This window comes from Monodon monoceros, unplaced genomic scaffold (assembly GCF_005190385.1).
Source record: "Monodon monoceros isolate NGI ecotype Baffin Bay Population unplaced genomic scaffold, NGI_Narwhal_1 Super_Scaffold_10, whole genome shotgun sequence".
NCBI lineage: Eukaryota > Metazoa > Chordata > Mammalia > Artiodactyla > Monodontidae > Monodon > Monodon monoceros.
In genome coordinates this window covers 13,677,402-13,703,746 of record NW_021703766.1, presented here as the reverse complement: position 1 = coordinate 13,703,746, position 26,345 = coordinate 13,677,402, and the positions used below count along the sequence as shown (strand labels likewise).

Below are 26,345 nucleotides of genomic sequence, written 5' to 3'. Positions count from 1 at the left end.
TTAGAGCAGTCCCACCTCAATACTACCGTTCCTTAGAACCCTAAATTGAAATAAATAACTATAAATAAAAGCTAAACTGGAATCCTGCCCGTCGTGAGTTTTGTTTTAGATTATGACAGGGCGTTAGCTCTGCTCTTTTAGGCTTCATGGAACAGAGGCACCCTTGGGTTGGAGTAAGTGATCAGGGTTCACTGAAGGGATGTGCAGGGGAGTGAGGAAGCACAGGCACCATGCACATAGCAACGAAGGGCCAGGTCTCCTGGACCCTACTGGGGATAACATGTGGGTCCCCACGGCAACTGCAGGTGTCTCGCCTCAGCTTCAGTTTCTTGCTCCAGCTCCAGTCCCCCTGGCATCTCGTGAGTCAGCTTTTCTCTGTGACCCCTCACCTCACCTGCATTGGGCCGTGGCCTCACTTCTGAACACCTCTGTTGCATGACTTCTGCCCCCGCCCTTTCTCTCCTTCCTTAGATCCTCTGGCTTCTGCATCACTGTTGCCTCTGTGTGTGCTGCATTCAGTCTCAGAGCAGGGAGGGAGGAAGGAGGGGGGGGACAAAGAGAGAGAGGGAGACAGAGAGACAGGGAGGGAGAGAAATGAATTGATTTAGTTGGTCCTTATCCAGCATCACGTGTTCCTATTAGACACAGCTCTCCTGCAAGGACCCCTCTTAACCGCAGGCTAGAGATGGCTGTCTTTGCCTCAAGCACCAATGCTTGGCCTGGTCAATCCTGGCTGAGGAGGGGTGGTCACAGAGTACAAAGCACAGTGAACACTGCTACGCGTAGTGGTTAAACAGGGCTGGGGGCATGGCAGGCACTTAACAGTCTAGAGTCTCATCTCTAGTGTCTTGGGTTCCCTAGATAATGACTAAAACTGACTTTTTATTCTTGCCTCTCAGCTTTTCTGTGGACTCCTTAGGGATTTCAGCAACCAATATAAGTTCCATGATCTCAGTCCAACCCAAGAAGGGCTCACTGACCACAGTGGAAAAACCCACAAATGTCCAGGTGCTCTTCCGTGCAAAAAAGGAAGTGAAGATGGAGCACCAGCCAGTTCTGCGCTGTCAGGTAAGCGAGCTCAAAGGGAGGACCCACACGGTGGCAGGCTCGTGGGACTCACGCCTAAAGGAAGCGTACGCAGTCTAACCCATGCTCCGGGGGGGAAAGGGAGTGCTGGCCTGGTGGCAACCAGAGAGGATACACCAGGGCTTAGGGAACTACAGGCACGGGTAGGTCGGGTGGGAGGTATGCAGAGTCATCAGAAATTGACAACCCCAGAGCAGAAATGTGGCCCCTGGTCTTCGGAAGAGACAAGACCAGAGATAGGGAAACTGAGTTTCAAGTCAAAATGAAGAGAAGGGAAGTGAAAATGGGAGGCACACGTGGTGCATTTTGACCCATGGCTGGTACACGGTAAGTTTTATGTTAGCATTTACTCGTATTGATGATGCAATAATATAAAGAGAATGATACAGAGAACTTGGCTTCATGTCAATGAAGAAAATACGGAATGAAGTGGACAGTCATGGACATTCTGGAGTTATGCTGGTGGCTGACATCTTCCCAATCCTTTTTCCCTTTCTAGATTATTGAGCCCAGTATCTCAGAAGGAGGTAAAATCATTTCCAGCATCCCAATTAAGATCTCTGTGAATGCCGTGTTCTCCAGATACAGCATCAGCCCCTCCTCCATCATCAACTTCGGGGCTTTGATCTGTGGCACGCGTAAAAGCTCCTCCTTCACCATAGAAAATCAAGGTGTAATCGATTTCAAATACACCCTTTATAGGCTGACAGGGGAGAGCTCCCTCCATCAAAAGAAAGTGTAAGACAAGTATTTTCTTAACTCACACCGTTCCCTGGTTAATTAGTACTTTATATTTTACAATGAGCTTTCATATAGTTTATCTAAATTCACCCCCAATCCCCTTTTGTGGGTAAGGTTACTAAGGTTTAGAAGTGACTCATCCAAGATTATGGAAGAAATCATCAGTGGAGCTCAGTTCTGAACCCACATGTCTGACTCCAAACTTCACATGCTTTCCAACTGCTGTCCAATATATGATACATTTTAATTGAACAAATGTAAAATCTTCTGTATGGGATTGTGTCTGTTGTCCTGGTGCTCCTAGTGTGCTACATTACTTACCAGTAAGTCATTGTCCTATCTGTCATTCTGTAGGATTTATAACAGCAAGCTAAATCAAAAGGAATCATAGCTGTGCTTCATCATGGGGGATGGCAAAGGGTACCCTGGAAATTTGGACTAGAGAAAGCCTGGTGAGGGCCTTCTTTCCCGGGACTGTTTTTACCTTCTCCCCATGAAGACACTTTATCACAACAGCTAACTTAGTAATTGTTCCAACAGCAAAACTCTGTATTCTTCAAAAGGTGGCTGTCAATCAATTAATCAAAACCATTTACCTTTCTGAGTGCTTTTGGCTTTTATTTGTCATATTCCTTTTTGACAAATTAGGGATTGTTTTTACCAGTTCCCAGGTACTTTGTCTTGACTTTCAAATGAATTGACTTTCTAAATAATTAGTAATTTAAGATTGACTTCCTAATTAATCGTTTTAAATCAGACATACAGCTTTACATTGTTTGTAATTGTTTTATATTTTTGTTGATCTCCTCTTCCATTTTGGCAAAGTTTGAACATACTAAGACATTTTTAATTAAACTGTCTAAAGTCTCTTTCTTCCAAATCTAATTTCAACCTAATTTTTTATTACTTATTTTATAATTTAATAATGTTTATTTATAGATATTATAATTTTGTTTTGCTTTAAACTGGTTTTAATTTTAATTTATTTTTCATCTTAGCATACACAAATTCATGCAAAGCACTCAAACTCCAGTTGTTCTGGTCATTAAGCAAGTGAATGCTCAAATATATAAAACTCTCAAAAGTTTAAAATTGTACCCCAAATACATTTTAATATTTTAGGTGAACTGGCCTCTAAAACACCAATTCTTGGGTAAACTAGTTTCGAGTGAAGTGAACACCTACCAAAACCTGTGTTTGTGCTATTGTTTACGCTAAGTCTTAAAAGCACCGTGACTGTAAATGTGAAGAAGAAGGACAGAATTCCATCTATTGGCCATTGCGCGTTTTAAGTGATAGAAGATTTGAGGTCTACAAATAATTTCCACACACAACTTTCCAGTGAACTCAAGCAGACGTTTAAAATTATTATTTACTTGTCCTTATGAATCATGGTTAATAAGTATAATTTCTGCGCGCTCCTCTCACAACTGTTAAATGAGTTTGGTTGATGATGAACAAGCTGACTGTGCTTCCCCGATGCCCTCTTGGGCAAGGAAGGGCCCTTTCCTCCATTCCAAGGAGAAGGGACCTTGCAAGCAGACAGGCAGGTGGTATTTAATGACCACCCCAACCTGAGGGTACGCTCTTGCTTCCTTAATCAGTGTCAGCCATGTTAGACATGCAAGATCCCGGGAAAGAGAGAGCTTCTACAGGACTGGACCTTCTAAGGCAACCAGGTTCTCTGACTCTGTTCAGAAAGACATAAATGTCACAAACCAGGTGAGCACCCTTTTCCTTTTTCACAGAAACCCCTGTGTTCTAGCAACAGAAACCTGCCGACTAGTTCTAGCAACAAATACCTCCCTAGGATAGTGGGATTTGAATTTTGAATATTCCTACTATGGCAGGAATATTAAATAGTTATAATGAAATATCACTTTCCTCTTGAAATAAGGAGTTATGGCTTTTAATTTGGATATCCTCTTTTGCTTTAAAACCTTCATTGGCTCCTCATTGCTTTAAAATTAGTTTCTACTCTTCATAAGTATTTCAATCAAGAATCATTTGTTGATATGAAATAGAAGCCCATTCAGATTGGCTTAAATAAAGGAGATTGCAGCCAGTTAAGCCGACCGTGCTCTTTTCCCCATGGGGGCCCGGTGCGCAATGGCTGCAAACAGCAGCCTCCTCGGTAGTGTGTGCGGCCTGTTGCCTGTATGGGTTGCCCTAAGGGACCTTGGAGACAGCCCTTTCCAGTGGACGTTAATGACTGGCATGCTGTCCCCAATCTAGGCTCCAGACAGGTATGCGTGGTGCCTCTGGAAAGCCCCAGGGCACAGTGGCCAGGGTCCACATTGGCAAGGTCATAATGTCCATCCGCACCAAGCTGCAGAACAAGGAGCATGTGATTGAGGCCCTCCGCAGGGCCAAGTTCAAGTTCCCTGGCCGCCAGAAGATCCACATCTCCAAGAAGTGGGGATTTACTAAGTTTAATGCAGATGAATTTGAATACATGGTGGCAGAAAAGCGGCTCATTCCAGTTGGCTGTGGGGTCAAGTACATCCCTAATCGTGGCCCCCTGGACAAATGGCGGGCCCTGCACTCATAAGAGCCTTGGAGCTGCCCCTCCCTACCCATGCCCACCAATAAACTCTACTTTCTTTTCCCTGTCAAAAAAATAAAATAAAAGGAGATTTGAAGACTTTTACATCTGGTAAGATGAAGTAGACATCTTTTTCCCTAGTCTTCCAACTAAGTACAACTAAAAACCATGTATTTTTGTATTTATGTATAAAACAAATACAGAAGACTGATAAATGGAGAGAAAAAAATCACACCAGCTAGGGTCCTTGGGACCCAATAGACATCACAGTGATGAGTTCCCTGATTTCTTTTTGCTTCGTATACCCTAGATCGGGTGCTGAGGGAGCCAGCAATCCAGAAACATCAACAAGCACGGACCAAAAAAGGCCCCAACAAAAGCCTTCTCCCACTAGCCAAAGGACCAGGAAAAGGTAGCCTAGCAAGACAGAAAACTTTCAGATAAGAACTGTAATATTACAGTCAAACATGACAGAGAAATCTGTGGTCCTACCCCACATATTTCAAGCAAAGGCCAGTGGGGAGCCTAGACTTCTCACTCAATCCAGGCTATAATGAGGTGCCCTGACCCCCTGCCAAAGTGATGTCCAAGAACACTCAGTAGGGAGCCAGACATTCATTACCCACCATCACCTCCACCATTGTCAATGGCAACACCACATGGGGAGCCTTGACTTCCACTCCAACCCAGTGGTAATGAGACATCCTTCTCATTCCCCCCCCCCAGGGGACCTCCTAACCCATGGAATCAGCAGAACAGTAATGAGACACTCTTACCCCTCCCCACAAGGGAAATATTAGTCAAAGGCTAGTGGGGAACTGGAACTCCCACCCTAAGATGTCCGAGTGGAGAATCTGGACTACTATCCCCACCTGGCAGTAACAAGGCAGTGTTACCCCCCTCCCCTGCCCGAGTGGTGTCAGAGAAAGCCAGCTCAAACAGAAGTTAAATAAGATCCAGAGTCTCATAATAGAATACCCAAAATATCCAGGTTTCAACTGAAAATCACTCAGCATACCAAGATCCTGGAAGATCTCAAACTAAGTGAAAATAGATGCCGACACCGAGATGCCCGAGATGTTAGAATTATCTGACAAAGATGTTAAAGCAACCAGCATAATGTTTCAAAAAGCCGTTACAAATATGCTTGGAAGAAATAAAAATATAGTAAGTCTCAGCAAAGAAAGAGAAAATATAAAGAAGAACCAAATGGAAATTTTGGAATTGAAAAAAACGAATCACCAAAATTTAAAACTCAGTGGATAGGGCTTCCCCGGTGGCGCAGTGGTTGAGAGTCCGCCTGCCGATGCAGGGGACACGGGTTCGTGCCCCGGTCCGGGAAGATCCCACATGCCGCGGAGCGGCTGGGCCCGTGAGCCATGGCCGCTGAGCCTGCGCGTCCGGAGCCTGTGCTGCACAACGGGAGAGGCCACAAGAGTGAGAGGCCCGCGTACCGCAAAAAAAAAAACAAAGAAACAACTCAGTGGATGGATTCAACAACAGAATGGAGGAAACAAAAGAAAGACTCGGTGAACTTGAAGCCAGAAAAATAGAAATTCCTGTGTCTGTTTCCTATTGCTCCCATAACAAATCACCTCAAACTTAGTGGCTTAAAGCAATACAAATTGTTTCCCTTGTTTAAATTGTTCTGTAGGTCAGAAGTCTGATACAGGTCTCACTAGGTGAAGGTCAAGGTATTGGCAAGATACCTGCATTCTTTTCTAGAGACTTTAGGAGAGAATCCACTTTCTTCCCTTTTCCATGTTCTAGAGGATACCTGCATTCCTTGGTTCATGATTCCCTTCCTCCATCTTCAAAACCAACAGTGGTGGATCAGGTCCTTCTCATATCACATTACTCCAGCCTCTTCCATAGTCACATCTCCCTCTAACTCTCTTATGTCTGCGTCTTCCATTTCTAAGGACTCTTGTGATTACATTGGGCCGAGTATAGTACAGGATACTATCCCCATCTCAAGGTTCTTAATTCAGTCATATCAACAAAGTCCCTTTGCCATGTAAGGTAATATATTCACAGGTTCCAGGGATTAGGATGTTGACATCTTTACAAGAGATGAGATGTCCAATCTTAGGTGTCTTAGGATGCCCAATATAAAGAAAAAGAGAAAATAGACTGTTTTGCGTCTACTGAAAGTCTGTTTAGTCTAATGGGAAAAAAAGTGAACAGACCCTCAGGGACCTGTGGAACTATAACAAAAAATCTAACAACCCTGTCATCAGAGTTCCAGAAAGAGGTAGGAAATAGGTAGGGCTGCGGAGCAAGCCTGCGTTTGCTATTAACTTAAACCGGCATTAGTATCAGTCAGGGTCTGTTATTGTCATGGTAACAGGCAACCTTAAAAGTTATCAATAGCTTTAAACAACAAAATTCTATTCAATATTTCTCACTAATGTCTATGGGGGAGGAAGGAGGACACTGCGCTGGGTTGCCCTTACACTCAGACCCAGACTTTTGGGTTGCCATGGCAGACAGAAGGGGACAGTGTGATAAATTACACATTGTCTCTTAAAATTGCCTCTTGAAAGTGACACCCTTTACTTCTGCTCACAATTCATTGACTAAAGAAGTCACATGGTTTAATGTAATAACCGTGTGTTCAAAAAGCTAAAAATATATGATGAACAGCACTAATTAAAATTTATCAGAAGGTGTAGCAATACTCTTTCTTATTTTGCTTCAAGCAGGGGTTCCTACCCTGCAGTTCAGGGCCTCCCAGGACTACTGGGTGATGAGTGACACAAAGAGAATAGAAGCATTCTATTTTTTATGTCACTTTGGAGAGGCTTTATTTTATGCTACTTTCCCGAATTAGTTACAACTTTGGGACGCTCTCCATGGTTCCTCCTCTTCCTCTTTCTTCTTTTCTTCCTTCCTTCCTCTCTGCTCTACTTCTCCACTCTTACCTTCAGAAAGAAAGTGTACTGTATTAAAGAGGGAAATGTATTAATAATTACACTACTTAGTTGCTTAATAGTTCAAGAAATAACCTTTATTGGGTTACAGTGTTTGTAGAGCTATAATAATGTAAAAATTTGTATGCTATGTTATTAGAAATATACTACATTAGTGCATTTGAGAGAATAAGGTCAGAAAGTCCCTGTATAGACACAGGTAGGGTAAGGAGGAGGTGCTCGTGGATGGCTGTTTACATTCTAGCTACTACTTCACCAGTGAAGTAAGGAAAGAACACAGTTGGCATTCAAGCAAATGGAGCAGAGGATTCAGCCCAAACTCTGTTACAAAGTCTCCACTTAGTTTAAGGATATTATAATGTCCTTATAGGATATATGTATATATAATACGGAGGATTATAATACGCTATTTTAAAAGCATACGCAAATGAAGAAAAATGATAGCTGGTCATCGAGGAATGGTGGACTAGCTAATTCTACCCTGGAGAAAAGTCTGATGGAATTTGTGGTGGTGGTGGGGTCAGGGTAGGGGATATTGAAAGGAGAGAAAGAAGGAGTGAGATTCTTTGGAGAAGGGTTAGGAGCCAAACTAGGAAGGCATATTTGGGGAGAGTTGAGCATGCTGCCTCTCTTCCCTTTGGTGGGACTGATCAGCCTGAATAAACCTGGTACATTGCCTTCTCCGTCTCATCTCTTTGTATAAATGGAAAGCAACCATAGATGGAGGCTTTTCCTTGTGAATCTCTCATTTAGTGTTTCATTTTGTTTTGTTTAATATTGGAGTATGGTTGATTTGCAGTGTTGTGTTGGTTTCGGTGTGTGGCAAGGTGATTTGGTTGTACATACATGTGTGTCTGTTCTTTTTCGGATTCTTTTCCCATGTAGGTTATTGAAGAGTATTAAGTGGAGTTCCCTGTGCTATGCAGTGTGTCCTTGTTGATTATCTATTTCATTCATTTAGTGTTTTTTTAGTATTGTTATAAAAGGAAAATAGTCTTTTCTTACTCTAGTTGAAAAGTAAAATATTGATAGAAAGAAGCATAAACAATGCCTAATCCCATCACCCTGAGTTAGTTACTGATAATATTTGGCATATGTGCACAATTGAGGTAATATATTAATAACTTTATACTATTTTTTCACTTACCTTTCTCATAAGCATTTTCCTAAGTCATTAAAACCTTTCATAAATATAATTTTGATTCCTATGAAATGTCCTATCATGTGAATGTACAAAAATATTTCCTTATTTTTATTTTGTGTAAAATAATTCAGAATAAACCTCTACAAAGCTGTTTTGTTTTCAAAGAATGGAAATTCATGTTTGTCCTAAAATATAACTAATAACGTAAATCCACAAATAAATAAAGATCATGACACCAAAAAAAACAAATAAATAAATAAAAAGGAGAGAAAAGAAAAGAAAAAGAAGTAGGTAGGGTTGAAAAGGTACTCAAGGAAAAAAATGGCTAAAAGCTTCCCACATTTGGCAAAATATTTAAACCTACAAATGCAAGAATCTGGGAAAATCTCAAACAGGACAAACCCAAAGAAATCCACACCAACACACATCATAGTCAAATTTCTAAAAACTAAAGACAAAAATCTTGAAAGCAGTGAGGGAGGACTGACTCCTTACACGCTTACATATAGGGGGGAAACTATTTAAATGACAGCAGATTTCTTACCAAAAACCAGAGGGGCCAAAAGGAAATGGCACAACATTTTGCAAGTGCGGAAAGCAAATCCCTGTGAACCCGGAATCTTATATCCAGCAAAGATATCCCTCAGAAATGAATGGAAAATCAAAATCTTCTCAGATGAAGGAAAACTAAATTTGTCACCAGCAGATCTCTCCTAAAAGAATGGCTAAAGGAAGTTCTCTAAACAAAAAGTAAACAATAAAAGAAGGAATCATGGAGCATCAAGAAGGAAGAAAAAACATGGCAAGCAATTATGTGGGTAAATTCAATAGACTTTCCTTCTCCTCTTGAATTTTCTAAATTACATTTATCAAAGAAAAAGTTATAACATTGTCTGATATGGTTCTAAAAGGACGTAGAGGAAATATTTTAAATACTTATAAAAGGCAGAGGGTAAATAAGCAATTGACAAGCAACATGCTGAACACTACAATTAAGGTGTGTATGGAGGGAGGGGCTCCAGAAAGATGGAGGAATGAAATCCTGCTGTTCCTGGTAGCTGTTAAAAGTCACTGAAGTAATCATTTTGTAATATATACAGGTATCAAGTCATCATGTCATACACCTTAAACTTACACAATGTTATATGTCAATTATATCTCAATAAGCCTGAGGGCAAAAAAATAAGAAAGGAAGGAAGCTCCTAAGAACCAGAGAAGTATATGATAACACCCCATGTTTTGAGCACAGATGCTTTGCTAATTGCTTCATACACATTCTTTTATTGAAGCCTCCGGTGATCTCAGGGTAAAGTGTTTAGCTTCATTTTACTGATAAGCGAAAACTCAGAGAAGTCACCTGTCAAAGTCAAACAGTTAATACGCAGCAGGGCTGCGATTCAGACCCGGGAGCATCTGACTCAAAAGTCCATGGTCCTAAGCCCTGTTTCCCATCTGGGTGAGTGTCGCGCTATGCAGAGTGTGTCTGTCCCCTTAGACCCCACTTAGCCGTGACTGCTCAAAAGGGATGTGCATAGAAAGAAGTGCCGAGAAAGCCTGCCCCTGAAGACCCCCAGACTCTCCCTGCCTCCAGGAGAAGAGCTGGGCCCAGAGAGAGCCTGTGGGGAGAGCCCCCCAACCCCCCCCCCACATCCAGTCCCTCTTGACACCATCTCATGACTCTGGTGGAAGGGCTCAGACTCTGCCACCCACTCTGCCTCTGCCCCTCCTGCCCCTCCCACCCTTCCTGCAGGCTCGCTTCACCCTCGGCATGTTCACCGTGTACCCTGGGTTTGGCTCCATCCCTTCTGGAGGAATGCAGGTCGTGACCATTGACTGTGTGGCTGACCCTGTGGGAAGATGTGAGGAATTTATAGCGATTGATATCTCTGACCGAGACCCAAGAGACCAGCCCGCTGGCATTCCTTACAGCCTGTTGGCCGAAGCCTGTCAGCCAGGTACTGGGCACTCAGATGGGACAGCACCCCTTAAAAGACCTTCCTTCCTCTGTAAGGACCCCCTCCCTTGCAGATGCCTAATAGACGTGGCTGGGCTTCTTCCTTTGGGACCTTAGATCTTCCTGTGGTATCTTCAGCCATATTTTTCCTTATAGACTTACAGGGCATGCACGCCTAGAAGGGGATGTGCAGCTTTAAACTCCTGGTCTTCCCGAGTTTGGTCTGGGATTCTCAGATGGATAGTGGTACCTGGCAATGATGGTGCAATGGGATATGGCACAGAACCCAGAAACACTGAATCCTGCTCATGGCCAGGCCACTCCCTGTAACATATGCACAGAGAACAGTGGTCAATGACTGAGTGTATTACAACTTTAACCCAGAAAGAGCTCAGATGAAGCACGGAGACAGCTCCTCTTGCTCTGGCTGTAGGTCCCCTGCAGCCTCTCACCAAAGTGGGCCAAATGCCTCCTCCCTTCCTCAGCTCACCCCGGATCTTATCCTCCTTACCATTGGGAGGAAAAGGTGGTTGGAGTCCGGAGACCAGCAAAAGCAGTCCAAAAGAGGAAGAGAAGACAGAGTTTGTCCCATCCCTCACACCTTCTGTGTGAATTCCCCTCTGTGACTGTCCTTTGCTGGAGTCTAAACCTCCAAATTAGGAATTGCAGAGAGCAGGAATCGAGCTCTCAGCCTTCATCTCACAGCCTTCCCTCCACTCCCCAGCTTTCGTGACCGACAACACCACCGTGATATTTGAGGAGCACCAAATCTGTAGCAGCGCCACCCTGTACAGCATCCTGCAGACCATAGAGAGCGGGGGGCTGTTTGTGGAGGATGAGAACAAGTTCATCTTCTGCAATGTCCTGGTGGGCCATCGGGCCAAGGCTCGGTTCAAGATCTCCAACATGGGAAAGATCACCTGTGACGTGAACATTGTGGTTAAGCCCGTCTCCAACAAGGTGAGTAGGCCCAGTGGCCCTGGCCCACCATGGTTGGCATAAAGCCAGGGCAAGAGCTCCTGGAAACCCCTGCTCTGGAGCCTGTATTGTGAATGGGGATTATCTGGCTCTCAGGCCCCCTGGAATTTATATGAGGGGGCATATGTTTATCCCAGTGGGCGTCTCCTCTGGGTACCTCTGTGATAAACTGGTTCACACAATGGAGAAGTGCACTCCTCCATCAGACACGTGTCTACGGGACAGAGCACTGTGGGGAGAGCCAAAGATCGGGTCATGAAGCCTGCTCAGGTGGCATGTTGGTGGCGAGGGAGATTTGGGGGGTGTCAGACTAGGAGTGTAAGGTGAAATGGTGAGCATTTATTGACCTCCTGCTGTATGCCGAGCACTGTGCTAAGTGATTTTCACTTATTATCTCATTTCATCCTCAGAAGTTTGTAGTATCAGATTTTGTATTATTATCCCCATTTTATAGTTGGGGAAATTGAGGCTCAGAAATGCTGAATTCTTCCCCTAGGTCCCAGAGCCTAGGGATGTAAGGCTTGGTTTAAAGCCAAGCTTCATCTACATGCAAGGTAAATAATAAGTGTCCATCTCAGGGTCTTCCAGACCAAAACTGCCTTCCCTATCTGAGTCAGACCATACTGAGACCCTTTTCCCTCGCAGTGGAACAGAAAATCCAGGGTACCAAAAGAGAGGGCTAAGTCAGTGGGTTTCACTCACCCGTAATTTCCAGTCGATGTACTGCAAACACTGCCTAGTGTCAGCTCAGCCACATCAGTTCTCTGCCCGAAGATAGAGTCTCGGCCCAGGTGGCCCTTGTGCCCCAGAGTTGGTATTGTTCTCATGGCTGATGGTGGTAGGGAGATGGCCGAGAGGGCTGGTCTAGTCTAGAGCCAAAAGTAGTGTGCATTTCCGGGAGACTGTCAGACAGTTGAGAGACGGCTTGAGAGACTGTTATCACTTTCTGACCTTTTGGGGACAGGAAAGGGCAGCTTTCTCCCTATTCTGTTCTAAAAACGTAAAAAGTGAGCAAGCCTGATTTCTAAACAAAGATCGGTTTTTAACAGGGATTTGCAGGCATTATGTTGTCATCTTCCTCCTTAATTTGCAGATTATTCCTTGGAAAGAGGAAAGAAACCTTATGCTCTCAGCTTAAGAACAAGAAGGAATAGTCAGTCTTGAATCCCACCTGCCTCCCGTGAGAATAAAAAATCCTTTTGAGGCCGTTCCAGGGGTCCCTACAGTCCCTACAGTCTTCCCCAAACACTGGCCTAAGACAGGAGCAGAGAAGGTGCTGCAGAAGGTGGCTCTAGCCAAAGCTCTTGGAGTTAGAAGGAGCAGAAACCCACTCAAGATGGCCCCAACATAGCAAGGTTTGCTTCAGTGAATCCGAGACCTCACACGCAGGGCAGAACACAGCATGTAGCCAGAGGTCTGTGGGACTGGAACTGTCACCCGAAATCCAGCTTTCAGAAGACCAGCCGTGGCTCCCCATCTGCCAAGAGCCACGTGTTTCTCACACATGGTGTCTCCATTGCTCCTTTCTCTAGTCTGGCTTCCAGCTCAGCCCCACGTCAGCAACCACCAGGGGTCTCTGGCATCTTAATTTATTTGTGTGTGGGGGGTGGTGGAGTGGCCAGGGGACCTGACTATCTGAGATATGGTTTAGTTCACCTGTTTGAGTCCAAGATCACAGGTCTGGCCGATTATTGCTCAGGGGCAGGTCCCTGAGTACCCAGGCCGCTCCTTCCAGAATCATGACTGTGCAAGCAGTGGGACACGCCTACTGCAGAGCTTAGAGGAGGGAGATGTCACAGCAGGGCTTGTAGAGGTGAGCAGCAAGCCTTGTGCAAATGCAAAGTGGCACACACACCGATCCCTGCTTCCTCCCCGCCCCCATCCAGATCTTTGCCCGCATCACTGACATCTTTGAAGTGGAACCCAGCAAGATGTGTGTTGCCAGCCGCTCGCATGCCTTTGCCACGGTGTCCTTCACCCCACAGACCATGCAGACCTACCAGTGTATCTTTGAGGCCACCGTGGATGGCTTGCCCAGGTACCAGCTCCCCAGCTCCCCCTCCTCCAGCAGGGCAGCGGGCCACCCTCTCTGTGAAATGTCATTCCTGCCATGCTGACAGGCCTTGATCTTTCTGTTCCCTGCAGCAACCTGGCCAAGAATCAAAGCCTCATGTTTGATATTGTTGGAGAGGGGAACCTCCCTCGAGTGACCGTTGTGCGGCCGATTCTCTATAACCAATATGGAAACCCCTTGCTCCTCTTTAAGAGGCTTCTGCTTGGTCATTCAGAGACACTGCCTCTTGTCCTCAAGAACAATGGCACCATCCCTGCCAAGGTACTGCGGGAGGGTGAAGCGTGGGGTGAAAAGGGAGAATCATTTAGAAGCAAGACTTCTGACATTGGGGCTTCTGCCATCCCTAACTCGTGAGGACTTCTTTGATGTTCCTCATACGTTAACCTGGGTAAAACATGGGACATTCAGAGCGGAATTAGGCGTGGTCTGATTGATACATAGTACACTGATAATTACTGTGCAAGGCAGTGAGCAATGATAATACACCAAGCTGAGTGGGTGGGATTATGGGTGTTCTGAGTGTCTTCCTTATTTTTTCACTTTTTTTCTGTAATGAACATTGCATTTGTAATAAGGAAAAAAGAAAGAAACTTCATCAGGGGTGAGAGATATAACATCAGAAGGGACTTTTGGTTCAGCAATTACGTTTTTATTTTACCAGAAAAAGAGTGATAAATTGTGTAAGTGTTATACAAAGAACTGTAGGACTTTTGAAAATAATCTACTCCCATCTAGGGGAATCCAGGAAAATTTCACTATAAAATGACGCTTGAGCTGGGCGTCGAAGGGTATAGCTGGGCTTCGTAAGTGGGCACTGCGGTGAGTGAAGCCTAGGCGGAGAAAGAAAACTGCAAAGACAAAGGCACAGAAGCAAAAAAAAAAAATTATAAGGTACAAATAGGAACTAGTAAGCACCAGCTTTGTGAGAGCATAGGGTATAGGTTGAAGAACAGTGAGAGATAAAAATAGAAGGGTAGAGTGAGGGGACAGTTTGTGGAGGGCTTTGGATTCTACCAGACATTATTACTGTTGTTGTTGTTGATGTGGCTAGGACCCATTTAGCTTCACCCAGAAGTTACCATTTTTATTGCTCTCCATTCCTGCATCTCCAACCTACCATCTGAGATCCTTTTTCTACCTACTGAAGAATACTCTTCAATATTTCCTTAATGCAAGTCTGCTAGTAGTGAATTCTCTCAGTTTTTATTTGAAAATCTCAATTTATCCTTTATTTTTAATGTAAATTTTGCTGGCTGTAGAACTCTGGGTTGGCAGTTGTTTTCTTTCAGCAAATGGGAGATATTATTCCAGTGTATTCTGGTTTCCATTGTTATGGCTGAGGTGTCAGCTTATATGTCAAAAATGTTCCTCTAAGGCAGTCTTTTTCCCCTGGCTTTGTACCTTTGTATTTGTTTTCTGCGGTTTTACTATGATGTGTCTAGGTATGGATTTCTTTTAATTGATTTTTCTTGGAATTCACCAGGCTTCTGGACTCTGCAGTTGATGTTTTGAGTCAATTTTGGAAAATTCCTATATGTGTTTTCAAATATTGTTTCTATTCCATTCTGTCTCATCTCTCCTTGTGGGAAGCCACGTCAATGTATGGAAGGTCTTCTCATTATATCCTCTGTGTCTCACAACCTCACTATATTTTCCATCCATTTTTCTCTGGGCTTCATTTTGCATGATTTCTTTTGTTCTGCCTTCAGGTCATTAACTCTCCCTTTGGCTATATCTAGTTTTCTGTTAAACCTTCCATTCAGTTCTTAAGTTTTTATATTTTTCAGTTGTAGAATTTTTATTAGATTGTTTTTCAAATCTGCATAACCAGTTTCTATGATTTCTAGTTTCATGCCAAAATTGTCACTTTTATTTCTTGAACACAGTAATCACAGCCATTTTTCAGTCTATACCTGATAATTCCAAAATCTGAAGCCCCAGTGGGTCTAATTCTGATATCTGCTGCTTCTGTTCATTTTTGCCCATGTTGTCTTCTCTCCTCATGTGCCTGGTTATTTTTGATCATGTGTTGTATTGTATTTGAAAAGTTAATCTAGAAATAATTAGACTAAGGATGTATTTTTATTCAGAGACAATTTTCATTTGCTTCTGCCTAGCACTTGGGGGCACTAGAAATGCAGGATCACCTTAAACTGGTTTTAGAGCTTGAGATTTTCTGTGTTAGACAGATAACTCTGAGCAGGATTGCTATCCTTGGGAGAGCTGCTTTATATCCAGCCTAACTTTTGTCTTACTGTGCAGACCTTTGGGGTCCTAGTCTAGAGCAAAGAAAACACTCCCACCCCTCACAGAACTTTTGCCCTCTTAACACCAAGAGACCATCGGAAAAACACAGTTCAGCCTCCCATCTGCCTCTTCCCGACTGGCAAATGACCCAGGTCAAAAACAGCCCAGAAATTTAGGCTGGCCTCTCTAGACATCCCAGATCTTGGTCTGGTTACTCTTCATTATCTTCTTAGCTCTGTGATGCTTCTGAAATTGGTGGTGGTGGAGGGGGGCGGCTGTTTGTTTGGGTTTTGTTTTGCATTTCTTTATTGTCTTGAGTCCACATTACCTAGTTTACCATTACCCTGCATGGTTTCCGTTATTGTAGCTTTATAAAATGTATTCGCACCCATTCCCTGTTTTTCTAATCTTAACGATTTTTTAACAGTCTCTCAGATGAACTTTAGACATCGTTTTATAATGTTCCTCACAAAACCTATTGGGATTCCTATGAATTATTTAGGGGGGAATTTCTACTTTTAGAGTATTTAGGCTCCCCACCAGGAACAACATTTAGGATTCCAACCCATTTATTTACATCTTCTTTTATGTCAATATTTTTTCATGTGATTCCTCTGTATAGTTTCTTATTAAGTTTATTTCTAAATATATATTTTTTTATCTCAGAAGCTTCCTATGTGATGTCACTATTTCTCCCTTCTTCGTGCCTCATTTTTTATATTGTTCAATCTTGTTCATGATGGTGCCAGCATTACTATCTTCTAAAAATGTCTGCTGGTTCCTCATGCATAAAATATGATATATGGCTTTAGGTTTTTTTAATCAGCTACATGGCTTCCAGTGGGCTATAAAGCATCCCTTTTCTATAGGTACGTCAGATGTCCACCTTGGTTTTCTTCTTATCTTGGTAGGACGCTCAGCATGACACTCTCAGGCAACTAATGTGTTAGCACCTAGCAGATACTGGTTTTTAGGAACTCACATTCACGCAGGCCCTCACAGAATGGCGAACATTCATTTCCATTTTACTAGTCTAGTGTATATTTCACAACTGCCTCTGTCAATAACAGAGGCCTTGGCAACCCCATTTTGACTGGGTAATCCCAAAGTCACCTATACTCTCTGGACCTCTGGTTCCTTATTTGAATAGCAAGGGCTGAGCTAAATTTTTGTTTGTCCTCTCCAGGTATAATATTTATTATATCTGTCTTAGTAAGAAGCTCGAAAAAGTGGGCACTAGGCTCAATGATTTTTGGGGGTACTCCCCCAACAGCACAGTATCTCACTGCAGTTCAGAACTCATGAGCAGCCTGTAAGCTTAACACTCAATCTTATTTCCTGTATGCCAGTTGCATGTTGACCTGCGGGACCAACTAGGAGTCTTCTCCCTGAAGGGGAAGCCGTCCACCTCCTACATCTACATCATAGAGGAAAACAAACCACAAGCAAAAGGTAAGTAGGGCAAGTATATCTTCTAGAGAGCAATGGGTCCCAGTAGCTCTTTTGTTAGAGGACTAACGTGTACCCAGCCAGAGTCAGATGCCCAGTCTCGTCACCAATGGCCTCTCTAGGCGAGGCTCATTCCCACATGAGGGCTGCTTTCCCTTGAGTCCAGGTCTTTATGGATACATCTTCCTTTAATCTGGTTCTAGATCATGTCTCTCTCTTCTCGTTGCAGCAAAGAAGGCTCACACAGCCTCCCTGGTTGTTCCTCCTGGAGACACAGCTGAATTTGATGTTGTTTTCCACTCCCAGAAGGTTGGGAGAATGGCAGGCAACATCCACTTGTCAGTGATCAACAACCGGTATGAGGAGACAGTCATCCACATGGTGGGAGAGGGCTACGAGGATGACATCACCTTGGACAACATCCACGGGCTGGTGGCTTCCTCCAGCCAGGAGGCCTCAGATATCTCTGAGGTCATCGAGGACAACATGATGGAAGACTTCGTGGCAGGTGAGAGAAGCAGCAGTGAGGTGTTGACACCTCTTGGCTTGTGGTTCATTTTAAATAAGAATGAAATTTAAATAACAGGTTGGCTAGGTTCCTGGGAATTTAGGACTGCATCTCCTCTTTGTTACCGTATGCTCCCTCATGCCTGACTCAGTCACTGCATTCATCCACGTGTTCCCTCAAAGAACAGTGGTTGAGGATCAGTGTGCATGTGACTGGAGTTCCAAAGAGTAATTAATAAGGGAGTCTGTCCCTTAGGGAGCTTATTCTTTGAGCTCAAATTCCCATTTAGCTAATAAGAGAAATTCAAGTTCCAGATTAGCTAAAAAGTGAATACATGTCTCTCTGTAGTTTTCCCTGTCTGTATCTTTTAGCTGGCTTGCATTGGCATCCTCTGTTTCATCTGTATCATGTACCCTAGACATTCTAAGAGAAACGGCGGGCTGGTTTAATTAGAGAAGGTGTAGGTTTGTGCCACCTCTAGAAGACCGTCCTCTGCAGCCTCACTACTCAATGCGCTTTCTGAGAACCTACAGCATCAGCATCACCTGGGAGTTGTTAGAAATGCGAATTTCACACACCTCCCCAGCACCTCAGACCTACTGAATCAGAATTTGCGTTTAACAAGATCCCCAGGTGATCTGTGTGAACAGTAGAGCTTAAGACATGCTGCCCTGCAGTTTATCAAGCACTGCGGCTTCATTTGGTTGGTGATATTCTTTGGGTAGGAGAATATTTACTTCTTCATTATCATCAAAACGCATTTGCTAAACACCCTAATTGTGTGGCTGACTGCTATGAAGTGAGTTATAAACACAGTCTCACAGTTTCTCTAGGAGCTTAATTACAGTCCTGGAGTGTAGCCCTAGGCAGTCCATACAACATGGGTTAAAATCAGTGCTCCTCATGTATCTGGTGTTTCACCTCTGTTTGTAGCTACAGGGTGGCATCTTTCTTATCAGGGGTCAAGCAGGAGCCAGCAGTGAACCCTAGTTCAGAAATCAGATTTCATACTTATAATAGGGTTACCAGATTTAGAAAGTCAGAACACAGCAGTCCCCATTAAATTTGAATTTTAGATATTAAGTTTGAATTTTAAATAAACTATAATTTTTAGTGTATTTGTGTCCCAAAATTTTGCATGGGACATACTTATACTAAAAATTACTCATCATTTACTTGTAATTCAAATTTAATGGGGGCTTCTGTGTTCTGTGTGGCAATTCCAGCCCTTAATAGTACTGTTTCAACAAACAAATGGAGTTGGCGGGCGGGCAGTGGGGAGCTATGTTTTCCTTTGTACAAATGGAGGTGAGGGCCAGAGTGGGTGGGTGGGTGGGTGGATGGATGGATGGGTGGATAAGTAGACTCCCCTATAGGAGAGAAAGCTTGCTGGCGAAGGACTCCAGGCGTTTCCAGTATAACCATCCAAGGAAGGTGGGGTTGCCTGAGGGTGAGGCACAATGTCTTTCAGGAGCTGCCTCCGTGGGGAAGTGAGCCTGCAGAGGAGGCAAGAGGGGACTCACTGCCCCCTGCTTCTGTCCCCTAGCTGCTCTGGTGAACCACATCCAGTTTGGGCACTGCCACGTTGGAAACAGCTATAACGTGAGCTTCACAATCACTAATCACAGCCAAGGGAATGTGATACGGTTCGAATGGCCCCCTTTAGCCACAGTTTCTTTCTCCCCACAGGTAAGTGAAAACCAGTCCTTGTTTTCTGCACTCCCTTAGGCCTAAGCCAACCCCAGTTTGATTGTCGGCCCATTCCCACAGATACATAGGATGGGATGGATGCATCCCTCACTCCGACCTGGTACCAGAAATGTCCCCTCCGGCCTAAGAGCAGAGAATGAGGTCACCAAGACTGATGTTGAGGAATTCCATGGAGACCTCCATGGATGAAGACAGGTCCCAGTCTTCCCATCCCCAAGTGTAGACCTGTGTCCCCCATGGTGTGTGTTCTTTGGAGCATTTGTCCTGCAAAAGTGGTTCATCAGAAGCTAAAACGGGGGTGGTGGGTTTTGTGGACAACAGAGATTTAGAAAATGTTACATCTTTCTCCTACAGATTCTAGATGCCCTTCAGCATATTAAAACCTAGTCAACTTTGTTTTACCTGGAATTTTCTAACCCCTTCTTTGAGGGTCTCACAGCACACATTTTATGATTTGCTAACCAAAGCTCGACCTCGAGCAAGGCCTAGGACCGCGTGGCAGCAGAGCCTCACCTCTGGCCAGCACTTGTTTTTCATCGACAGCTCACTTCTGAGTTCCCAGGACACTGGATGTATCCATGGCCTCTTGCTCTGTTTCAGCCACTGAGTTTGTTCAAGCACAGAACTCTAGGGGGTTGGAGCGAGGAGGGTTGGGGACCCTACTTTGTCACCTGTAAATTAGGGTGCTCTCAGGAAGTGTTTTGCTTCCTGGAGAGATATGAAGTGATAGTCAAAGAAGGTAGAGATAAGCTTCTTATGGTCCATTTACACACCCACGGGCACACACTTGGGTATACACCCACGTGTGTACACACACACACACACACACACACACATAGTTGTAGCCTTGGGAAGTATTAAACTTTCTTCTCCCTTCACTTTCCAGAGGAGGAGGGGTTTCTTATCTATTAGAAACATGAAAGGACTATATATATAGGACTATATATAGTATGTATTTGGGTATGTGTATGTGCATTTATGCATGTTTAATCACAAATGATTTTATTCTACAAACAAAATTGGATTTCCCATATATCTGGAACACTTCAGCAAATCTCAGCCTTTTTGGTCTCAGGACTCCTTAATACTCTTTTTTTTTTTTTTTTTTTTTTTTTTTTTTTTGCGGTACACGGGCCTCTCACTGTTGTGGCCTCTCCCGTTGCGGAGCTCAGGCTCCGGACGCGCAGGCTCAGTGGCCATGGCTCACGGGCCCAGCCGCTCCGCGGCATGTGGGATCTTCCTGGACCAGGGCACGAACCCGTGTCCCCTGCATCGGCAGACGGACTCTCAACCACTGCACCACCAAGGAAGCCCATGGACTCCTTAATACTCTTAAACATTACTGAGGACCCTCAAAGAGCTTTTTTTTATGTGGGTTATGTCTGTCAATATTTACCACATTAGAAGTTAAAACTGAGAATCTTTAAAAACATGTATTTGTTCATTTAAAATATAATAACAAACCCATTACATGTTAATATAAATACCATATTTTTATGAAAACGGCTTTATTTTCCAAAACAAAATTGTGCGAGAAGAGTAGCAATGTTCTACATTTTTACAAGTCCCTTTAATATCTGGCCTAGTAGGAGAGAGCTGGATTCTCATATTTGCTTCTGCATTCAATCTGATGCAATATCGTATGTCATGTAACCTCTAGGAAGCTCCATTATATGCTCACAAGAAAATAAGAATGAAAAGGTCACATGTCATCTTAGTATTATGATCAAAATAGTTTTGACCTTGTGAACTCCTTAAAAGACCTTGGGACCCCCAAGCGTCACCAGATCACACTCTGAGGACTGCTAAGGTACTGTGTACATCTGTCCATAATTTGTATAGGTCATGTGGTTGAGAAGTACAGGTGGTTAAGAGTGCGGTACCTGGAGCCATACTGCCTGGGTCTGAATCCAGATCTTCTAACATTAATGGTATGACCTTGAGCAAGTTACAAGTTTCCTTGTCTATCAAATAGGGGTGGTAGCTGTACATCCCATAGGGCTGTCGTGGGGGTTAGTAGAACTTTGTGAAGGTTTAGTATAGTGCCTGAAGCATGTAACAGTGGTAAATATTAGCTGCTCTTGTTTTTATGATTAAATTTCTATCTAAGAACTTTTGTACCTATTTAAGATGGTCTACGTATACGGGCTTGAATGATGCATTATTTTTTGCCAAGGCTTTTGACCCTGCCCCTAGTGTGGCACCATGAGGCATCCAGAGTCCTCAGGATTGAACTCCCCAAAATACTAACGTAAGGCTCTTCCCCAGGTGGGCCACCTCCACCCTGGCTGTGCCAAGAACATAGCGGTGACCATGAAGTCAGACGTGCCCATCAACCTGAAGAAGATGGGGATCAAGTGCAAGCTCTCCAAGATCATGTTTCAGCTCCCTGCAGACCAGGTCCCCGACTGGGACGACCGCATGCGCACGGTCAAGTGGGTGGATGTGCCCAGAAACACGCCCGGGACTTTCACTACAAAACAAAAAGTGAGTTAGGGACACCAAGCCCCAGTCTGGCCAGGCCTGCCGTGCTTGGATGCCTCCTGCCCTCAAGCTCAGTGTCTCATCATTTCCTTGTTTCATGGAAAAAGGAAATGGTCCCTGTTCCACCTGACCTGGGTTTCCAAAGCGGCGAACTGAACTTCCAAGCAAGCCACCTGCCATCCACACTACATGGACCACACAAACCACACACCTTAACTGGTAGAGCTTTCATTGAAGTTTTTTTAAAAAAATTATTTATTTATTTGGCTGCACCGGGTCTTAGTTGCAGCATGCAAGATCTTCGTTGCCGCATGCTGGATCTTCGTTGTGGCTTGTGGGATCTTCAGTTGCGGCGTGCGGGATCTTCATTTGTGGTGTGCAGGATCTAGTTCCCTGAACAGGGATCGAACCGGGGCCCCCTGCATTGGGAGCTCGGAGTCTTAGTCACTGGACCACCAGGGAAGTCCCTCTCATTTAAGTCTTGATATCTAGTTTCTAGTTGAGCAAATCCTCCCACCTTTTTCTTCTTCAGAAACCTCATGGCTAGTCTTTTAGCTACTTCCTTTTTCCCCTCAGTGTCCAGAATTAAGTTAATTATAATCTATTGCTCACGTCAGAATCTCATCTTTGGTCCATGCGTGCCCCTCCTTTAATTATCCCTTCGTTGGTTTCTTTTTAATAATATAATAAACAGGGACGAACCCACACCCAACACAGGAAGTATAACCAGGATTACCTGGGTTGTTCTCAGCCATCCCACCCCTGCCTGTCTCTAAGACGTGGTCACTACCCTGGGATCTCATTCCCTTGATTTTTGTTTTTATTTCTTTTTAAAATTAACCTATGCATTCTAAAAGGCATATTGTTTAGGTGTAGTTTTTAACTTTATTTTTTTTAAGGTCATTGCGTGTGGTCATCTGTATCGTTGCAGGCGGCTGTAGCACACCCATGTCACTGCTATATAGAAGTGCATTATTATTTACCCATCCCTCTTTTGAAAATTAGTTGGGGTTTGCTACTGTGGACAGTGTTTCTGTGAGCATTATAGTTCATGTCACACGGTGCTCATTTGCAAGAGTTTATATTCCTAAACTGAGTCACAGGAAGTGGAATTGCTGAGTCACAGGATGTGTGAATGCTCAGCTTTCCAAGAAAATGCCCAGGCATTTCCAAAGTGGCTCTTTGCTAGTAGGAGTATAAATTGGTACAGCCCACTTTGGAAAGCACTTGGATATTATCTTGGAAAAATAAGAGTATTAGTCATTTTATTTTTGATAAACTCTTTTATTCCTGTCTTTGTCTGCAAACGTGCTTGCCATACTTATCACTCATATTTTGACTTTAATGAATCCTTTCATGATTATCTCCATATTGTTTTATTCTGAAGTATTTTGCTTATTCTTGGCCCTTTACTTTTCTAAATAATTTTTAATCCATTTAAACAAGTACTGTGAAAACCCTGATGGAAACTTGATTGGAATTGGATTGTATCTATACATCAGTTTAGGAAGGATTGATAATTTTATAACATTAATTCATCCTTTCCATTAGCAAGGTATATCTCTCTATTTAGGTCTTCTTAAAGATTTTTTTTTTACTACCATTCATTTTCTTTAATAGAAATAAGACTCTTTAGGTTTTTTTAAATTTGTTTTTGTGTCCGTTTTATTAAATTATTCTTCTAGGAATTTTCCCTTCAACTAAGTTTTCATATGCATCGTCATAAAATTATTCACAGTATTTTCTTATCGTCTGTTTAAATGTCTGTAGGATGGATGGTGATATCTCCCTTTTCATTTATGATATTGGTTATGTGTATTTTCTCTTTTTTTCTTCTTGATCATTCTCACCACAGGTTTTCTAAATCTTTTCAAATAAACAGCTTTTAGTTTCATTGGTCCTCTCTGTTTTAGATTTATTTTCTGTTTCATTAATATCTATTCCTACCTTTATGATTTCCTTTATTCTACCTTCTTGGAGCGTATCTGACCCCATAACTCATGCCTGTGCAGTCGTGATGCTCTCAGTAATTTCTTGTTCAATTTCTTCCTTTCCTATTTCTGAGTCATTTTAGGTTTGGCCTCATCATTTCTTCTGGAACTTGAATCTGTGAGTTGGTTCTCATTTGCCTGGGTAGGAAGCACTGTTTTATCTCCCCATTATTCCTGTGAGGCAGGTGTCTCTGCATCACTGAGGACACGGCTGCCTTTGTTACAGGTGATAGAGACGGATCCTGAGCCTGCTTACTCAGTACTAGAAGAAAACTACCAAGAACTGCAGCTGCAGATCAGTGCCCACGTGAATTTCGCTTCGTACAAGTGCCAGACGAGCGATGTGCACTTTAAGGAGACACTGGTTCACCAGACCCGAGTGTTTGAGTGAGTCATCAAAAGCCTCCTGACACTCTCAGAGAAGTTCTTTAACTCCATCATTCACTGGCTCCGTCATCAAACATTTATTCAGTGTCCACAACAGCATAGACCAGACATCACATCTGCACACCAGAGGGTCTTTGTAGGTCCAATGAAACATTCAGACCCACAAAACTATTGAAGTTCACACTTGAAATCAAGATGTAGACCTGGAAACACAGTCTTACCGGGAAGGTGGCATCAGGCAGTGGGCTTCGGTGGGAACAGTCCTTGCAACAGCCCGTATCACCACCCAGGAACTATTCCTGTTGCCCCTGCCCCAGGTGACAGCTTGGACAATACCTACGCTAGCGGGCATGGGGTCCATCTTAGCTTAGAAGGCCGTGACCAACAGAAGCCAACATTTCTCGTAACCACTCCATGGCTATAGCTTCCAGGATCCCTGCAAGGGACGTGCCCAGTTACAAGAGTCACTACACTCAGAGAACCCCAGTGCTATGGCCTCCCTCCAGGGAATCACGATTCTTCCCAGTCCAGCCCAAAGCAAGTTACCAATCAGGGGTCATTTTTACTATAAACAAAGTTGTCTAATAATACGGCTGACATTTCTCTCTTACCAGGCTTCCACGGAAACAGAACTAGAAAATTAATTCAAAGTTGAAATTGTCCTTAGAAGGAGAAAGGGTTATGTTAACTCTTTATCCACACTCAGGTGATACAAGGATGCTGTGGGTCCTGCTCTCAAAGAGCTCGTGGTGGGTGTTGGGGGAATGGGTGAAAATAGTTCAACTGATGGTTGCAGTATAGTGCTCTGGGTTCGCAGGAAGCATACCTAAAGCAGACCAAGATATAGGGAGAGACAAGTGTGGACAAAGTGGTGGTCCAGCTGAACTTCGGAGGAGAAATAGGAGGTGGCTAGGTGAGGAAGTGAGAAAAAGGGCCTTCAGGCAGAGAGAGCAACATAGAGAGAAAGCCTGTGACTGTTCTTTGAGAATTACAAACACAAAAGCGTAAGCCACTGACATTTCTGCATTGTAAAAATTAGTAATTAACTTGTTCAACTCATTCTGCATTTGTGGCACTTAAGGCGTCCTCTCAAATTATTATAGAACCAACAGGTAGGAAGCAGGAAGTGGGATCTTCTGCTGACGGCCATTTCACCTACAGCAGGGGTTGGCAAACTCTGGCCCGTGGACCAAACCCAGCCAGCTGCTTATTTTTATAGATACAGTTATGTGGACACACAGCTGTGCCCGTCTGTTTATTATCGTCCACGGCTGCTTCTGCACTTCCACAGCAGAGGGAGCAGTTGCTGCAGAAATCTCTGGCACGCAAAGCCAAAAACTTTACTATCTGGCCCTTTACAGAGCATTTGTTCACTCCTGGACCTAAACCAAGAATGCGTTTTTACTAAAAGTACTCTGTTCCACTGAGATTTCTCCTCTTTATAAAAATTTGCTTTAGGATAAAGACCAGTGCTCATAAATTCACACAGTTCATAAATTCACACAAGCCCCTGAGGCCAAAGCACCTTGACTTCAGGCACAGCTACATGGTCTACCTGGACCGGATAATGGGAATCTAACCCCTAAATCCCACCTTTAGACCTACCGCCCCACCACAACTCTCAGCTCCTACTTCTCCCCTAAAACTGGGAAGAGCGTGTGTGTTTCTTTCTCTCGCACAACCATTGTCTTACATCAGGGCCTCATCCTCTTGCTGTGACTGTGATCAAGTTTAATCGTGGTTCCAGAAAAAGCTTCTATCTCCCAGTTCTTGTCTTAGAGCAGGGAAGCTTGAGACAAGAAAAGTCTCCACTAATTGAGAATTTGAGACAAGTATGCGTCTCAGCCAGTGAAGGCATCGGAGGCAGGGGTCAAATGGTTTCTGACCACGAGGACATTGTTTCTGGTGGAAAGTGATTCAGGAAAGGAGAGGCTTTGGAATTTGCACCCGAGGAAGGTGCTGTCTTGTGAAATAGAGTTTGTTTCCTCTCTCATGGGAATTTTTCAGGACTACCATGATGCAGGCTGAGAGCTCATTGCACAGGTTGCCAGTAGCATGCAAGATGATTTAAGTGCGAAACGTCTGCAGACTTTTACTTTTAATAGCTATGTATA

At 43.7% G+C, this 26,345-nt stretch overlaps 2 protein-coding genes and 1 non-coding gene across 3 annotated transcripts in view; all 3 read left to right on the top strand.

The window, feature by feature from the left end:
* Positions 1-26,345, top strand: part of HYDIN (HYDIN axonemal central pair apparatus protein) — a 431,237-nt gene that overhangs the window by 367,941 nt on the left and 36,951 nt on the right. Inside the window, 12 exon segments of the mRNA XM_029201876.1 lie at positions 900-1,068; positions 1,586-1,833; positions 3,432-3,549; positions 10,200-10,404; positions 11,128-11,363; positions 13,268-13,419; positions 13,527-13,716; positions 17,052-17,154; positions 17,381-17,659; positions 19,206-19,348; positions 21,638-21,856; positions 24,071-24,231. Coding sequence (XP_029057709.1) covers positions 900-1,068; positions 1,586-1,833; positions 3,432-3,549; positions 10,200-10,404; positions 11,128-11,363; positions 13,268-13,419; positions 13,527-13,716; positions 17,052-17,154; positions 17,381-17,659; positions 19,206-19,348; positions 21,638-21,856; positions 24,071-24,231 — 2,223 coding nt within the window.
* LOC114890115 lies at positions 3,884-4,018 on the top strand. The gene has a single exon (XR_003792248.1). It is a non-coding gene; the product is annotated as a small nucleolar RNA SNORA70 (small nucleolar RNA).
* Positions 4,042-4,873, top strand: LOC114883810 (60S ribosomal protein L10-like). The gene has a single exon (XM_029201862.1). The coding sequence runs from the start codon at positions 4,076-4,078 to the stop codon at positions 4,376-4,378; it is 303 nt and encodes a 100-aa protein (XP_029057695.1). The 5' UTR covers positions 4,042-4,075; the 3' UTR covers positions 4,379-4,873.

Coding starts and splice junctions, on each gene's coding strand:
- LOC114883810 (XM_029201862.1), top strand. CDS start 4,076: ATGCGTGGTGCCTCTGGAAAGCCCCAGGGCACAGTGGCCAGGGTCCAC.